Raw genomic sequence first — 18,942 nt, 5'->3', positions numbered from 1 at the left:
CAAGAAAAAAAGTTATAATTAGGCTACATTATGCATCAAATGGAGAAATCCTAACACCATGTGGTTGCAAGTTGTTGATGTATATGTGTTCTAATTAGATTTATGGTTTCTAGGAATTAAAAATTTAAAACTGTATTTTTGCTTCTGTTGCAATGACTATTAAATTGTTTTTCTAATTATCAATCGGGAAATCTCCAGTAAAATCCTATTATTTTGCCCATATTTATGAAAAAGTCCTAAATTAATAAATTTTAACGAAAAAGCATGGAAGATCGGATAAACCGGCGAATTGACCCATTTTACCCCGGTACCACTATTGCAGTTGGTAACAAATCGATGTGGCATTAAATGAGATTAGGTGGAAGGTGAGTCGACCAAACCTCATACACCCATCCCTTTAATGGTAAGTCACACAATTAACCCAATATCCCCTCTATAGAAACAAGGGTTTTTACCTATGAAGAAGACAATAACCGAGGGCACGATTTTGAGTCTTCCAAGCTTTGCAAATGGAAGACGTCTAGTATTTTAACATTATTGATGTTGAAATAGACAAGGATTTAAAGAAGCAAACAAAGAGATGCAAGACGTGTTCTTGAACAGCTTGTGTCTCGATGTAGCCAGTGAAGAAGGTGATGACTTTACAGTCCTTGAAATTGAACATATCGACGACGATGGTGACTTAAATGAAGATGATGTGGTGGAGAATGAAGATCATTTTGACTTAAATTGAGAAGGAAGCGGGTTTGATGAAGTATTTAGGTCTGATGAAGAAGTATCAAGTGAAAGAGACCAGGATTCTAAGCCTGAGTTTGAGTACAACACCCACGATCCAAAGGTTAAATGGAACAAGATGAGACCACTTCTGGGAGAGAGGTATGAATCACCTCATCAAATGAAGTTATGTTTAACCAACCATGCTATTTATATTGGCTATAAGATAAAGTTCAAGAAATGTGATAGTGTTAGGCTAGTTGTTGTATGTGCTAGTGATCCGCAAAAATTTCAATGTCCCTTTAATGTTATGACTTCTTGGATAAGCACAGAGAGGTAATTTAAAATTAAGAAACTTGTTGACAAACATAGGTGTGTTAGCAATTACAGAAATACCAACCTTATGGGTCCAACATGGTTAGGAAACCAAATTTTGAAAGATTTGATTAGGAAGCCTAAGTTGAAGTGTAAGGAAATGCAGGTAATTATCCAAAGCGAATTCCAATACAATTTGTCATGGTCAAAGTGCTATAGAGCATAGTGTAGGACCCAGTCTTTGATAGAATGGAACTTGAGTGAACACTATGCTAAAGTATGGGATTATGGAAGTGAGTTGTTGAGATAAATCCAAATAGTTCAGTTAAAATTTATGTGAGTCAAAACCAGGATAACACAACTACTTTCCAAAGAATGTATATATGTTTTAAAGAAATAAAAGAAGGATGGATTATTGTTGTCAAAGGGTTATTGGGCTAGATGATTCTTTTTAAAAGTATCAGTGTAAGGGAAAATTATTAACTGCTATAGGGAGGGATGGAAATAATCAAGTGTATTCCATTGCATGGATTATGGTTGACATAGAGAACAAACTAAACTGGAAATAGTTCTTGGAATTAATTGATAGAAAATGATTTAGAATTGGATGGTGGAAGGGGTATGGCAATAATTTCTGATCAACACAAGGTACTTCACAAATACTTCACTCTTTCTTTACTAGATACTTCATATTTACTTTACCGATGTAATTGTTTATGTTATAAATAAGGGCTTCTTGAGGCTACAAAGGAAGTCCTACCACTTGCACAAAACAAACAATGTGCCAGGTATATATATGCCAACTTCAGAAAGGTGTATAGTGGTGTGGAGTTTAAAAATATGTTCTAAGCTGCTGCAAAATCAACTATTGAAAGGGAGTTCAAGATGAACATGCAAAAGATTAAGGATATTAGTCCATATGATTATGAATATCTAATGGCAAGGGATCCTAGTTCATGGTGCAGGGCCTTCTATGGTGGACGATTGGCATGTGAGGCAGTAGAAAATGGAATGGTTGAATGTTTCAATGCAGTTATCATGGATGCTAGAAAGAAGCCCCTATAAACCATGCTTGAGGAAATTATACATGATGGAAAGATTCTATAACTTAAAGGAAGAAGGATATAAATAGGATACTCAAATATGTCCAGCAACAATTAAGAAGATGGAAGAATTTGGTGAAAGTTTAAAGAAACTAATCCTACAATTTAATTCACTAAATTTATCCTTCATATGCTAATTTACTCTTACTTACAGGGCATGGTATGTTCATCCTAGTGGTGTAACTACTTTTGAAGTGAGGAATGGTTTTCACTCATATGGAGTTGACTTACAGGGGTATTCTTGTACTTGTAATTTATGGGAAGTACCAGAGATACCTTGTGTACATGCCCAAGCTGCCATTATGTATACACAACAAGATCCTGTGAGTTACATTAGTAGTTGGTTTGATAATGAGAAATATATGTTGACTTATGGTTATAACATACTACCAGTCAATGGTAGCAATATGTGGGTGGAATCTCCTTATCTGAAGCCATGTTAAAAGAAGAATACCAGGAAAGCCAGCCATCAAGAGAAAGAGGTATGTTTCTAAACATGAGGACAGGTTTTCACAAGTATCATCTAAGGGAAGAATTGCACAATGTACAAACTGCCAGCAAAAGGGTCATAATAAGGTATCTTACAAAAATTTCAAGGTGATCCCTGAACCAAAACCAAAGAAGAAAATAGGAAGGACTAAGTTGGATCCTAATCTTACACATTTAGAAGAGGCGGAGGAAGATGTGGAAAGGGAAGTGGTAGAGGCATTAGAAGTAGTTTTAGAGGGTCGGTAGTTGGTAGAGGTGAGATTGGGGAAAGTTCAAAGGACCCACAGTTTGAGTATGAGTGTAAACAGAAGTTTAAATTTAAGAAGCCACCTGAGTTTTAGGTTAAACCAAAAACTGATGTGATGGATGAGGGGAAGGCATTGATATATCAAACATGGATATAATAGTAAACTACATTCTAAATTTGAGGTCATCAAACTACAATGATGGTGAACTAATGGCTGCTCTTGGAATTAATGGATCTCTACTAAAGGAGTTTGGACCTATAATTATGGTGAGTGTTTATTTTTAAGATCATTAAAAATCTAAGTCATTTTTCTAAAATTATTTGTTTTTAATTTTGGAAACCAATGTTCAGAGTGAAAGTGTTACACAATACCCAATTCAAGAAACTCAAATGGTACCCGTGACTAAAGAAGAGGGAAATGGAGATACTCAGTTTACACATGACTAGAGTGATGAGGAGAACGAGGGTATTGAAGAAGAAACCAAGAGGAGGAACACCCAATAAATCAGGATGAGGAAGTCATCAGAGAGGATCATTGAGTTGAAGTTGAAGAAGTAAGTGGTGAACAAATTTGGGATGCATGCAGACAATGCACTTACTTTAGAATAGGGCAAATGATTGTGATGTGGTAGTCCTTTTTGTAATTAAGTCATTATGTTGGTTTTAGTATATAACTCTTTAGGTAAAAATTTGCCCCTTTTGTAATTTTTTTTTGGAAAGTCAAACATTATGGCATACTACCTTTATAAACAATGGTGGTTTGCGTGGTTGAATGGATTTTTTATGTTTTGGTACTAATTTATTAGTTTTGTATATTGCATGTCGTTTCCCATAATTATTTGGAATGTTAGTTTGTATTGTGAATGCAGTATGCTTTGGAATATATACTTTGATATGGTTTATAATGTCAACACATGACTTTACAATATGCATTTCATACATTTGATACCATTACATTAGAAGATCAAAATTTCTATAAGTCATACCATTACGTTGCAAAAGAAACAATGAATCCTAACATTACATAGAAACATAATTAAATATCCTAAAAATACATAACCATAACCCAAACAATTGCAATCAAACCAACCAAACACCAAATCTTCCAACCCCTAACAGCAATTCCACCTTTCACTTGCATAGGAATTTGTTGCACTACTTCTTCCATAGCTTCATCCATAAAGTCTTCAAACTCTTCATCACCCACTCTCACAGATCATCTATTTATGTACCAGTTGTTTGGTAATGGAGGATCTATCCAGTCAAAGAACTTGCAATCCTTCTCCTTATCTTGGACGACATTTTGTATGGTGTAACTACTATGGTGTTCAATTTCAAAGATTTGAAGATAAAAACCTCACATGTAACTAATATGGGGTTTAATTTCAAAGATTCGAAGACACGGACCTTGTAATTAGGGCAACCAATGAATCTCCTTCCATGGTTATTTCCATGAAGTCCATCTGCCAAATGGTTTAACACAATCTCACATCCTTCGTACTTTCCTGGTTGACTTATAAGCACTACTGTTGGAGACGAAGGAGGAGGAGACCATCTTCAAGACTTGCAATTTGATCAATTTAGGGTTTGTATATTCTTAAATAATGTGAGAGAGTGAGGTATGGCCGAGTCAGCCACATCGATTTGTTACAGATTGCAAAAGTGGTAACCTGGTAAAATGGATTAATTCGATGGTTTATCCGATATTCCATGCTTTTTTATTAACATTTATTAGTTTAGGACTTTTTCATAGATACAAGCAAAATAATAAGACTTTATTAGAGATTTCCCTTATCAATCCCCGATGGTTTTGACTTTTAAGTGAAAAATGTACATGAAAAGTTCATTTGTTAGTATTCTTCTTTTTATGTTTAAGTATCCAGGAATAAACTTTTTTTTTTTTTTTTGCAAATAGTATGTGATTATTTTTTGCTGTAGGAAGTAAAAAAGGGTTACAAACTATTGCAAATGATTGGTTAATATCCATTAAATGGATATTTAAACGGTTCTCCAATTCCATAGGCATTTGCTACGTGTAAATGTTGGGTATCAACCACTATTCAAATTAAATCATGGATTATTGTCAATAAGTGATTTTAACCGACTACGTCGTATTGTCCTTAGTATCGAGATGCATATTATCTCAACATGAAGAATGATGTATTTTATCTCAACTGAATTGATTGAAACTCAAAATGTGTAGTCATGATTGATTCAATCCATGCCTTATGATTTAAGAACAAGTAGACAAATAGAAACATAATGGACGAAGGTTATAGTTACTACAAAGATGTTTGTTGTTGAATTTCCATAAAGGCACATATTAATTTAACCTAGGTCATGGTGGATTTTTGTTAGAAGTTATTGATTAGTTGTATCTTTTTTATTATATTGGTATGAGTTTCACAAGTGGGAGATTGTTGAAGTATATGAATACCATAACGGGCTAATGTTATTGCCATTGAACCTATCATGTCACACAATTATGATTGATAGTATACTATCATCAATCCCAAGACCAAAATGGAACCTTATAAGTAGAGATGCACAAACCAGGATCCGATCCGATCCGGCCAAATCCGATCCGGATCCGGTCAAAATCCAATCCGAATCCGGTCAAAATCCAATCCGAATCTGGTCAACAATCCGAATCCGATTTGAAACCGGTTTGATCCGGATTTTTTAGGTTTTACCAGATTTTTCGACGGTTTAAGATCCGGTTTTTGTAGAATCCGGTTTGCAATCCTAGGGTAAATCCGATTTCGAGTCCGAAAAGCCAAACCGGTTTGAATCCGGTCCGGTTTGGTCAAAAGCGGTTTTTGGATCGGTTTCAATTCGAGGATCCGGTTTTGTGTGCACCTCTACTTATAAATGTCATAAGGAAATGCAATGCTCATGAACCTTAAAGCAATATACCAAATGTGTTCTTATAAAAAGAAACATGGAACGATCTACCACACATGCTCGAGCCCGACCAATTAAACCTTAAAGTTACCAATTCAGTGTAAGGAAATCCTCCCTTTAATTCCTAGAGAGGAGAATACCATGATACTAAATGAAATCTCTCTCTTTTTTTTTTTACTTATTTACATGAAGGCTTGTGTGAAAGACCTTCAGAAGCACCATGTCCATTTAATCAAGTTTTCCTCCAGCTGCGAATTCCCAAGTATGCCGCCGCCATATCCAAAATGCTAGCAGGTTTCACCTCATCAGATGTTTTTATCCTACAAACATAGATAACAACAAAGTATATAAAATTTCCATTTTAAACAAAAAAAGGTCAACAAAACCAGTAAAAATATAAACCAAAAACATTTTTTTACCCAGCATTTTTCTAGATTATTAGTAAATAACATTGATAAATAAGAGTTATCACTAACCCCGTATCAAGAGTATCTGTTGGTGGTTTCAGGTCACTACATGTGCTATTTGATGTGAATGGAGTTGTATCTTCTTCAGCAACGTATTCTCCTTTCCCTTTTCTGTTTTCCTCATCAAGAGTGTTATCATTGCTGGTTTGTTTTTCTAACAACAATTCCAGAGGTGAATGATCACCAATGTTGACTTCATCATGATCAGTATCCTCCACATGATTCTCCTCCTGAAGAGCCTCAGTTATGTTGCTGCTCTCTGAACCCACATAATTAAAGACACCATCTACCATCGGCTTCTCCACAAATGTTTCAACAGTCGTTTCATCACCTTTAGAAACTAAAAGATCCATTTCTGGTCGACTGAAATGTATGTAAATAAATCAGACAAACGTATACAAGGAAACAGATGTTTGAATCCAAAATAATAAACCACTAAAAAATCTACAATGTTGGAAGTCTAACCTTGTATTGGATGCAGAAGAAGACTGGTTCAGGTCATTGCATGCCATGTTTGCTCTCTGTAGGATTGTAGCTTCTCTAACACAGTGTTGTTCATCCACATGAACAGTAGTAAATGTATTTTGACTGTTGCTACCTTTGTTCTTTGGATTCTTATCCTTCCATTTCCGGATTTTTGCATCTGGAGTGTTTTCATTGCTTCTTTGTTTTTCTACCACAATTTTCGCCTGTTGATGATCATCATTGATGTGTGCATCACTAGTAAATGAATTTACACTGTTGATACCTTTGTTCTTTGAATTCTCACCCTTCCATTTCCGGATTTTCACTTCTGGAGTGTTTTCATTGCTGCTTTGTTTTGCTACCACAGTTTTCGCCTGTGGATGATCATCATTGATGTGTGCATCACTAGTAAATGAATTTACACTGTTACTACCTTTGTTTTTTTTACTCCCCTTATCAATGTTCTTTCCCTTCCCTATCTTGATTTTCACATCCTTAGTGTTCTTATTGGTGGTTTGTTTTTCAAGCACCAATTTGACCGGTGACTTTCCTTTATTCTTTCCCTTCCCTTTCTTGATTTCTGCATCCTGTGTGCTCTCATTTCTCCGCCTCTCCACAGTTGCTTGGACATTTCTCCTTTTGCCACTACTAGTAACAGGAAGCGCCACTTTGGGTCGACTGAATAAGATAGTCCACAAATCCAGTGTATATAAATGAGTCAAAAGAACACAAAGAAATACTTTTTTAATATATATTTTAGTTTAGAGTGGTTTAAACATTAATAGACAACTTAGCATGTTACAATATTGCAAGCCTTACCTCATATTAGATGCGTAAGAAGGCTGCTTCATGTCATCCCATGAGTTGTTTCCTTCTTGTAGAGTTGCAGGATCATCCCATGATTTGCTTGCTTCATGTAGATTTGTAAGGTCATCCCATGAGTTTTTTGCTTCTGGTAGAGTTGTAAGATCATCCCATGAGTTTCTTGCTTCGGGTGGAGTTGTAAGGTCACCCCATGAGTTGTTTCCTTCATGTAGAGTTGTAAGGTCATCCCATGAGTTTTTTGCTTCATGTAGAGTTCTACCTTCTCTGGCACAAGTTTGTCCATCCAATAGAACATTAGAGAATATATTTTGAGTGTTGCTACTTCTGTTCTTTTTACTCTTCTTCTTTTCGTTATTTCCCATCCCTATCTTGCTTCCTAAATGCTGATAGTTATTGTTAATGTTTTGTTTTTCCACCTCCTGTTCATACAGTGAATGATCACCAATGCTATGTTCATCACAAGTTTCCTCAACATGATTCTCCTCATTAAGAACCTCACACATGTTGCTGCAATCTACCATTGGTCTGCTACTTTGCAGCCACTCATGGATTTGCACAGTCGCCTTTTCATGACTCTTAGAAACTGAAAGCTCCACTTCATGATGACTGAAACTAATAGCCAGACACCCATATGAATGTATATAAATAAGACAAAAGAATGCAAGAAAACAATATGTTCGATAAAAAAAATGCAGTTTAGATTGATCTAAACAATAATAAACCACTTAAAATTTGCAATATTGCAAGTCTAACCTCTTATCAGATGGAGAAGAAAGCTGCTTCTGGTCATTGCATGTTTTGTTATTTTTACCCCTCCTCCCCCTTGTTCTTTGTCTCCCTTTCTTGATTTCAGCACCCTGCATGTTCTCATTGCTGCTTTGTTTTTCTAGAACTGATTCCGCCAGTGAATGATCACCATTGCTATGTTCATCACAAGTTTCCTCAACATGATTCGCCTCAGTTATCATTGTAGCTTTGTCTTTCTGGCAATTAACTGTAAATTCACCTGGGAACAATACACTCATGATCTCTTCTCTAGGTCTCTTAAGGTCCACAAATATTGCACGTGGAGCATGGACTCTTGGAGTTGCATTATCCAAACTCACAATTAGAAGAGGATCCTCAATGCTTGCAAATGCTTCTGCAACCGTATCTGGATTTAAACTCAAGATACAACCGTTTCTTCTCCTTAGAAGATCACCTACAAACTTCTTGGGAAGCAAATAAGCAATGTTGTTCCACCCCAACAGCAAATCAAATACTACTTGGGAACAATCTGATAATTGCAAAGAAATTAAAGCAACTATCATAACCAACTTCAATGCTATCAGTGGATGGTAATAAGAGACAACAATGTTCGATCGTTCAATCCATGATATGGTTTCCTCTTTTTTGTATAGAATATGCTGAACTATTCCAACAAGAAAGTCTGTGATATCCTTCGAAAAGATCTGTTTGGATTCTGAGAAAGCTGTATCTGGAGTACTACACGTTGTGTGAAGATGTGTATACCATTCAACAAAAGAAGATTTTGTTGTGAAAAAGACTCCTGAGGAGAAAGATGCCATGAATAGAAGACGATCCAAGAGATATACAAAACTGTGAGGTGATATGTGGCCAGGAAACATCCAGTAGGCTCTAAAAGTATCTACCATAGCATTATGGAGTGATGGAGCAACATAAACATCATTGAAGCCACCTTCCTGAAATTTCTCGACGAATGACTTCCATAAGGGATTCCATTGAAGGCCCCTCATAATCTTCTCATGAAGTGCAAAAGATTTTCTGGAACTAAGACATATCATCATCACTCTCCCAATTGTCCAATAGGAGAGGTCACTTTCAATGTTGAGGTACTGAAGAATAACTTCCTCTAGCAAGTTGAGCGAAAGATCACTCTCCCTTAAGGCAATCAAGTTCCAAGAGACTGATTTTCGCCAGTCTAATGGAAACACATAGTCAAAATATATCATAGAGCTTCCAAGAAAAACTTGCAAAATCTTCATATCATCAACTGTGAGGTTGAGATACTGACAATCTAAAAGAAACTTGGATACCTCAAAAATGTGAAGAAGAGATGTGCTTTGGTGAAATGAAGAACCCTTTAGAGTCAAATTATAAAGCGATTGAAAAGTTTCAAGCACCTTTACACCCACAGAATGTAATTCTGACTGCCAATATGACCGAATAGCAAGCCCCAACTGCTTGCTATCCAAAGTTAGAATCTTTCCATCCCTATGAAGCCCCTTGTCATCACCAACATTTCTTACCCAATCAAAATCCTTGTTGACTAACAAGTAAACAATGTTTCCTTTTACACATTGTTTCCTCACACCAAAATAATTTAAACAGAAATCAAGATGACCCTCATGCTGATTTGCTTCTGCATTCTCAAGGCCTCCAAGACTCTGGAAGATATCCATGACGTTGTTCTTCCAGAGATTAAAATAAAAAACCAGAGTTCTAACAGAAACTTGATTCTGAGAGATCTTGTCCTCTACATACTTACTAATATCAGAGGGTAACTCATCCTCCCAGTTATACTTTACAATATCCAACTGGAGATGAGCATCCAAAATCTTTCTGATCGATAAGATTTCTCCCCTCAGACTCTTGTGTTGTTGAGAAGCATCTAAATGCTTCTTCAGCTTTGACAAGCTACTCTGTTGAGTAGTGAGTACTTTAATTTCACTACAAACAAAATCATACAAATTGTCCGAATCCATTTTTGCAAGTGACTTTGCTTTCTTACAAAGTTCATTCTTCTGAGAAAAATGCTTCAATGGCCAACCTAAGTTTCCATTTCCCCATAATGAGTTAGAGAACACATACCAAAGTATGAGCAATGTTGCTTCCTCAAAATGAGCAGCCTTCTCCAAAAGATCAGCCTCTTTCAAAACATCACCACATGACCCTGCAAGCTCAGCAGCATCAAGGAAATGTCCTGATTCTTCTTCCAACAACATAAGATCATCAAGGCAGCCTAACCACCTCAAGAAAACACGTTTTGATTCCATAGAATGAAAGGCTCTGACAAATTTCATCATGGACTTATGATCTTTGGGCTCGTAGTAATAAAGAGCACAACCCTCCAGAAAATCTTGCTCGTCTTTATCGATTTCTCTACTTTGAACATGAACATGCTCATTCCAATATTCTACATACTTCAAGCTTTTATCAAAAAGTTCCCCTTTTCTGCAAACCGACAAACAGTTAGAAAACTGATGTCCCTTGGCATAAGCTTCTGCTGCATCACTATAACATCCGGCTAGCATGAAACACTCTGCTGCTGCATTAATGTCCCCACACTTATCCAAATAAATTTTTCCTGTACAAAAAATTAGAATTAGATGATAGAAATTTACAAAAACTTCATCTGATCTGAGAAAAATCACAACTGAAGTAGCACAAAAGCACAAAAACATCTTTATGACGGAGAAAAGAAGTTACCAGCTCTTTCATACTCTCCCAAATCACAATAACATTCAGCTGCTAACTCAAGTTTCCTAATAGACTCGAACATTTCTGCAGCTTCTCTAAGATAACATGAAGCTTTTTCAGGATTTTTTCCACGAATTTCTTCAGCAGATTTTCTACGATCAAAAGCCTTGGCCATTGTCTCCCACTTCAAGTCTCCAGCTCTTTCGAAGCACATGGTTGCCATATCAAATATGTTCTCATAGAAAAGCTGGAAAACATATAAAGGTCATCAGCACCCTTTAGACAATAAAACAGCAAAACAGAATAAAATTATTTCAATAAGGGATAAACTAAACATCCACCTTTTTACCACACTCCAGCCATTCCTGAGGGCTGCTTGAACATCCCATTGCTTGTACTACTGAATCATTCAGCTTCCTCACTTGCACAAGGCCCCTCTTTTTCCAGTAGTCAAACATTGGTTTGGAGAGCTCCTCTTTGTTCTCACATATCCATAATCTTTGTCTTGTCCGAGTTATAGCAACATACAGTTGTTTCAATTCATCACACAACACATTATGTTTCGATTCCTTGAAGCTAGGGAAAGAATGAGGGAGTTTCTCATCAAGCCAATCATGTTCTTTCATGTATCCATATATAACACTCCACTGGTCTTTCAAAGGGGATGATCCAAAAAAGTTGTATAACAAGACATCCTAAAAAATCAAGCCATGTGAGGGTGTGAGACATCAAAAAGCAGAATATACTCAAAATCACAAAAGATATGATTAAGATTTAAGAAGGAATTTACCTGGAACTCAAGACCCTTGCACTCTGCTATAGTGAGAACAACAGCCTGATTTCCAACATCTTTACAAATCTCAATCTTCTCACATTCATTGCGAACCAATATCACCTGTTCAGCACCAAAGCTAACAGTTTTTTCACTTGTTCCTGTGTTGCCAAAGATTGTCACAATCCCATTTGTATCATTGCCAGACTTGAGTAAAACAGGAGCTTGTCCAGAAATAAAACTAGTCTCAGGCTCCAAAATATCAATCGAGTGAGCAAAGTAAGAGTATAGAATGTAAATAACACTCTGAGCTAATTGGAGCACACCAATATGAGTTCTGGAGTTCTGTTGTAGTTGCAAAATCTCCAATACATTAGCTTTCTCTTGTTTTTCGATTGATCTGGTCCTTAAAAACTCTTTATGGAACATAGATTGTATATCTTTAAATCTAAAATCAACCCCCCTTGCAATGTTCAGTGCAGTATTACCAGCAAAATGAAAGCCTTCATCAACATTTTGGCAAATATATTTGAAAAGAGAAATCTGCCTCATACTAAGATCTTGCACTTCATCAATGTATATAAAATCCATTTGGTCGCCTTCATAACCCCTGGTTTTAAGTCGATGATGAAGATCATTTACTAAATCTCCCAAATCGAAATCCCCACGTTCAGCTTTCATCTTTTCATAGGCTTCAAAGAGGGAGCTTATAGTGTCTCTTTTCTGTTTTGTTAAAGTGGATGCACAACCTTCGGACAATAAAGAGTAACCTTCATAGCTCAGTTTGCCATCAAAATTATCTCCTGCTTGCAAGCTTCCTTTTATTTGAGACATTATTTCAGTGAACACTCTAGATGGATCAAGGTTCTTTTTTAAATTCGAATCAAAGTGGGGCCAGTAAAGTGAATAAAATCTGTCAAATGTAACGTTTCTTGATCTTATGAAAGTTTGCAATGCAACAGATCTTGAACTTATATGGTTACCATGAGAGTCTTCTCTTGCTTCATGAAATCTTGTAAAGAATGAATCACCCAATGTTTCATCCAACATCATCAAAAACTTATGAAATGTTATCACAAGAGGATAACTTTTCTCAGGGACATCAATGAATGTGTCTGGCACATCGGATTCTGATGTTATATCCACATCATCAAGATTAATCTCTCTTGATGAATTCCCATCACATGAAACACTGCCATATACATCAATGCTTGAAAGTCAAAAGATGACATAAAAGATTTCTATGTATAAACAATCCAAGACAAGAAATAAGTAAAAGAAACAAGCATTTGCACACCTTTTAAATTGGGAAACATGTTGCTTCACCACATAGCATGATTTTGGGTCAACTGTCACAAAAAGCTGTCGCAAAACAGTCGGTTTCCTTTCTTCATGATCATCATCAACTTCAGCATCTTTAACTCGGCTGCTTTCTGCTTTACAAATAGCAGGAAAAGACTGCTCATTTTGTAACAACTTCATTATCAATATAGTGGTTTTGCCTGTTCCTAATTGCCCAATAATACATGAACTTTTGGAATACAAAAATATGTCCATTTGTTCATCAGAGAGATTCACAGGTAGATCAATTTCTCTACCAAAACGCAAATATTCCACCATCCCAGGTGATAAGGAGTAGAACTTCATATGCAACAAGTTTTCACTCACTTCATTGTCATCTTCACATTTTATTACATCCCGAAATTGGATAATTGCTTTTGATGTTGCCCAACTCTTAGGAATTTCCAAGTTCCTGAACAATATAAATCCAACATGACAATATTACGAGCATGAACTAAGCATGCATTATAATAGCTTTAAGATTCAGTAAACAGAAAATGTATGTACATACCCCTCCAAACATTTTGTTGCACAACGATTCATATAAGCATCAGTGTATGTAGCAAACAAGCTTTCAAGTTGTTTTCTCAGTTTTGGAATCTCCTTTATAGGTAATATATCCCAAACCTTCAGAACTTGTATGTACTTCAACTCCTTGATGATATCAATCGTGCAAATAAGGTGGAGCCCTTCAACCTTATATGTTTTCAATACCTTTGATGATGTTTTACAATCTATGTTTCCATCATTGGGCCTCCATCCACCAGAAAGTTTTTGTAGAAAATCTACAACTACATTCTTCATGCAAGAATCTGATAGTTTTCCAAATGACTTTCTGAAATTATCGCTGAAGAGAATCTGATGGCATAAATTGCAAAGAATTAACATGAAGAACAAAAACATGATATTACATAATAACATATTTAAGGAAAAAGTAATCATGGTCTAAATGGAAGTCAAGTTAAGATACAATACCTTCCATTTTACATGTTTGGGAAGTAAGCTATTCCCCTTAACCATATCATTAAGAGGTTCTAGCTCTTTCTTTGCATTTATTATTATCTTCTTCAAGCATTTATCAGCATTAGCATCAAACAAACAACCACGATTCCTTGCATCAAACACTAAATCTTTCCATATTGAGTCACTACGAGCTAGGGTTCTTTCATTCCCCAATACCCAGAGGCAATGCCTAGATAGAAACGGAAGAGAAGACATACAAATTTATTACATGTAGTTCTAAAAAAGGAAAGCTATCTATAAAGATCAGTTGTTATGAAAGTCAAAGAATTTCACCTTGCTCTAGTCAAGGCAACATTAGTCCTTTGAGGACTAGACATGAATCCAACATTCCCATGGCTATTTGATCTTACAGTAGATAAAATTATGATGTCTTCTTCTCCACCTTGAAACCCATCAATTGACTTTACAGTTACTGAAAATCCATCACGTTTCTCATACTTGTAACGAATTTTCTCTTCAATCGATGCAACTTGTGCAGCATAAGGAGATACAACACCAATGCTAACCTTTTTCTTGGACTTGTGCCATGCTACAAACATGAAAGAAGATGTCATGAAAGGATCATTGAAACATTAAAAAGATTATATGAACCAAATTCAACTAACTAACATCAAAAAAGAAAACAGAAAGACAAAAAGACAAAAGGACAGCTGCATGCTGGGGATATAACCAATAGTATACCTTTATAAAGTTTCTGAACTATCTTAACCACAATAGACACCTCAACCATGTTTCTTTTGCTCCCAACATCATCACCTTCTTCTTTTCCACCAACAATATTTATAAATGAATACGAACCAAACATCTTTCCTGAAAGATACTGCTTTCCATGACTTTTACTTGTCACATTTTCTGCATCCAGAATTTTATTTTGATAAAACTTCCTATTTGGGAAGGAACTTATTTTAGGATGCATTCTGTATTGAACATTAAGCAGGTTCTTAGAATGATCCAACAAACTCAATCTTTCAAATAAGCTTCTTCCCAAGCCACATTCACTAGAAACCTGTCCACAAACATTGACTCGATCTAAGTATAACTTAAAAGTATAATTTAGAATAAAATACAAAATTTTGAAAATAGAAATATAGAAATTAAAATAGCCTTACATTGCTTTTAACCGTTGCAGGTAATTGGCACTCATCTCCAATGAGAATAGCATGTTTCATTCCAGGAATTTGAAGGGGAATGATGGCTTCAGACTCTTTCATCTGAGCAGCTTCATCTATAACCAATAACTTCAAAGGCTCCATTTTGACTTTCTGTAACGCGTAGGAGGTAGAAGTTGTGCAGAATAAAAGAGAAGCTCTTTCATAACAAAACCGTATTATTGCATGTCTATTGCCACCTGGCAGCTTGAGTCCTCCTAGAGAGGTCTGCAGCCTTTTTAGAAGAGAAAGAGACATGATTCTGACAGAATTGATCGATGACATGTCACCTGACTTGACAAAATCACCTTCCAACGGTTTAGAAACGAAAATTTTCTCAAGTTGTTCAGAAACCAGGCTCTTTTGGGACAACAACGATTCCAAAGAACTTAAATTATCCAAAAGAGAGACCATAGTTTGGAAATTTTCTTGCTTCATGAAACTTCTTGGGATATGAGTACAGAATGTGATAATGCACTTTTTGAGTGGTTGTACAAAAGAACTGAATCGTACTCGCACAAACTCCATGAAGGATTTGATTTTCAAGTTGTTGGTTTTACTTTTGTTTTCATTTGTAACCTGTTTTTCTTTCATCGATTCATTTTCCACAAAAACATGATATTGAGAAACACAATCTTCAAGTAAATCAACCATAGATTTTATGCAATGCTTCCAACCAGTCAGAGATCCAAGGCATTCTGTAAGCTTCTCAACCCGATGATCCAGATAGATTTCTTCAATGTCTTTTCCAACTTTCAACCTCTCCTTATTTCCAAACAATAGCAAATCTCCAATGGAACAAAACGAATCACCACTTGCAGTTACAGTTTTAGATGATTCCTTTACCAAGCTTAGAACACGTGAAGCTACTGCTACTATGGCAACATTAGTTGGAGCACATGTAAGTGTCCTACACTTCATTTGCAAGAAGATAGAGAGCATCATACTTACAGTCATTGTCTTCCCTGTTCCAGGTGGACCCCATATTTGTTCCACAGAGGATTTATGACAACATTCCATTTTACTAATTGCTGCCATAATTGCCGCTTTCTGGGATTCATTCAGTTTAGAAACAAGACTTTGATCAAATCTCTGGATAGAACTATTGCAACCTAATGAACACATATCACACCTCTCGTTAACCTGTAACAAGACATCCATAATAAACAATGATGTTAAGACTTAAGAAAGGAAGATTTTATCAACTAATTATAACCATAACTTCAACCAACTTCTTACCACTGAATCAGGGTAAAGAATCTCTTTGATAATATCAAGATTTGCATGCTTGTGCAATGAATTCCAGATTCTTTTCTGGGTTGTTATATTCATCAAGAAAGCAACAAACATCCCATCATGGAATTCAATCTTTTGTGATGCAGTGACTTTAAACTGTACGGGTGTACCACTATCATCATCCTCTGTGTTATTTACTAATAAAAAAGCCCATGTACTACCCACACTCTGTAAATCAGAAACAGATCCGGGTTCCCCATTTTTTAAAATAAGCAGATCACCAGGTAAAGTCTGATAAGGCTCTTTTTGGCGTTCACTGTTTCTCCAAGTAGCAACAGTAACATCATACATCGTTTTCTCTTTTCCTTTGGCCTTCTTAAAAGAAGAAATTTCAGAAAATGGAGCTTTGTACATCATCTTCATACTGGAAGCCAATTCAGTACGTGTTTCCTCAAGCAAAGGATACACAAAAGAACGAAAGTAGTGTTCTTCAGATTGGAAAGTAAGTGGTATTTTTTCCAACTGCAAATGAGGCATCAAGTCACAAGAAAGATTCATGTGATGGAGATATGATCTAATAAGATGAAGCCAAACAGCTTATTTAAACAACATATAGTTATGACTTATTAGGAAATCACAAAAAATTCATGTTTTATGTTTCTCAAAAAACAAATAATCAGTGATCTTCTTGCCACTGATGATTGATCATGGAAAGAAAGAAAAAGAATGATAAATATTCCAGCCCAAAATGAAAAAAGTTGACTTTGAGGTCAATCGGTTATAACTTTTTCAAGAAGTTTACGTGATCTCTGCAACTTTTGGATGTATATGTGAAATCAAAACGGACTTCATAGTTATAACTAAACAGTCCAATGTTTCAGTTCAATTTTGTGATAAGATGCCCAATTGAAATAATAGACTAATGGTTTCTTAAAGAAAGGGCTAATCTGAAAGAACAACTACAATTTTAAAAATAAGACAGGGGTAAGAGAAGGTGGAATGATCCAAGTTACATGCATTATGTGTGAAAATCGAGAATGAAACTAAAAAAGTACAAAACAGCAAAAGACTTCAAGAACTGTAAAAAGAAAGAAACGATCAGCTGTGTAAAGGAAAAACCTGGTGTTCATAAAGGTTGTCATTGAGTATGTCTTCAAGAGACCATGAAAAGATCAACTGTGCAAAATCGTGATCTTGGCTCTTAGCAGCTTTTTTTTTCTTCCCTGAAGAACCCCCTTCCATCAACACCTTCTGATGATTATAAAAAACCAAAAATGAGAATCCAAACTCGAATATGAAATTGGGTTTTCTTGTTCTTGTTCTTGTCTTGTCGTTTAGAAAATGATGTGTCTTATCTTACTGTCTAAGGAAGTGATCGTAGTAGAGATCCAATAGCAGAGAAAAGATTCGACGATTGCTTTTCTAAAGTTTCTCCGTACATTAAAGGCACAATCAACATTTCTTTTGAACAAGAACAGAGGAATCAAGATACACAACAGTTCGGCTTTACCAAAATGAAGTCAAGTTCAAGTCTCCGCTATTTCTCCATTTCTTTATGATTTATCTTTTCCTCGTTTTTCTTTAGCTTTTGTTGTCGTTTCCCACGTATTGGAAGACGAAAAAGCAGCGATGGCCAATGGGGTCTTTTTTATATATAAAATGGTTGTTGGAAATATAAGCTATCTAAATTTAGTATAGTAGAGTATAGTACACACGAAGATAATCCAAATTTAATAGGTTTTATACTTTATTTCCAAAATTACATAAATAATCCCTATGGTATAACACGCACTTTCAATAAATGTTCAAACCGAGAAACTTATTATTTTATTACTCGAATTTAATATATATCGATTGAAGGCAAACGGGTAATAAGCTGCGTCGCTAGCCCTTTTTGGATGACAAAACTTATTCTTTTGAAAACAACATTTGTGGATCTAGAAGATATGACATTAGAATGCATGACCCGTTGGACTCTGTTAAGGAGCTTCATCGCCTCTGGTGCGAGAAAACCAAATGTATCGAATGCAAAAGGAACAAACACATGTTGATTTTCTCTACATGCATTGTCGTGCTTTACCACTTTGCACGCAGCGGCTTTCAAAGTGGCATGCCCAGCTGCGAAACCTCCGCTCCCCAAACCAACGAGAGGAGATACACCAGTAAGATCCACGCACGCATGCTTCCCTCATATCCGTCCAAAGACCAAAATGTCAGTCGGTCTAAGTGTGGACCTGCCATCCTGCAAGTCCGTCAAAAAGTTCACTGGCGCTTCTTTCTTTACAGATATACCAGCACGCCGACAAGCATCAAAGAAATACATATAACGGCTAGGGTTTCATATTATTATCAAGGAGAAGTACAAATACAATGAAAAGGAGAGACATAATATATAGACAAGCTAATTAGAAGCATCAAACTAACAAATGAAATACATATAACGGCTAGGGTT

General features: G+C 35.9%; 1 protein-coding gene across 3 annotated transcripts; it reads right to left on the bottom strand.

Annotated features, from left to right (window-relative positions):
- Positions 1-5,770: 5,770 nt before the first annotated feature.
- On the bottom strand, positions 5,771-18,083 carry LOC111918090 (uncharacterized). 3 transcript variants are annotated; one of them, XM_023913757.3, is made up of 17 exons: positions 17,851-18,082; positions 17,610-17,741; positions 16,494-17,012; positions 15,216-16,397; positions 14,788-15,112; positions 14,380-14,635; positions 14,059-14,275; positions 13,595-13,941; positions 13,040-13,495; positions 11,761-12,934; positions 11,312-11,665; positions 10,980-11,217; positions 8,283-10,857; positions 7,524-8,141; positions 6,705-7,382; positions 6,249-6,602; positions 5,771-6,092 (listed from the first exon to the last, which is right to left on the bottom strand). In XM_023913757.3, the coding sequence occupies exons 2-17, from the start codon at positions 17,730-17,732 to the stop codon at positions 6,005-6,007; spliced, it is 9,504 nt and encodes a 3,167-aa protein (XP_023769525.1). In that variant the 5' UTR covers positions 17,733-17,741; positions 17,851-18,082; the 3' UTR covers positions 5,771-6,004. The 3 variants fall into 3 exon arrangements, with proteins under 3 accessions (XP_023769525.1, XP_023769533.1, XP_023769517.1); XM_023913765.3 differs by having other exon boundaries at positions 7,524-8,135; positions 17,610-18,083; XM_023913749.3 differs by having other exon boundaries at positions 17,610-18,082.
- Between the last annotated feature and the right edge of the window lie 859 nt (positions 18,084-18,942).

Source organism: Lactuca sativa, chromosome 8 (assembly GCF_002870075.4).
Source record: "Lactuca sativa cultivar Salinas chromosome 8, Lsat_Salinas_v11, whole genome shotgun sequence".
In the NCBI taxonomy this organism is placed as follows: Eukaryota; Viridiplantae; Streptophyta; class Magnoliopsida; order Asterales; family Asteraceae; genus Lactuca; species Lactuca sativa.
The sequence above is the reverse complement of the archived record's forward strand: the minus strand, read 5'-3'. Positions and strand labels throughout refer to the sequence as shown.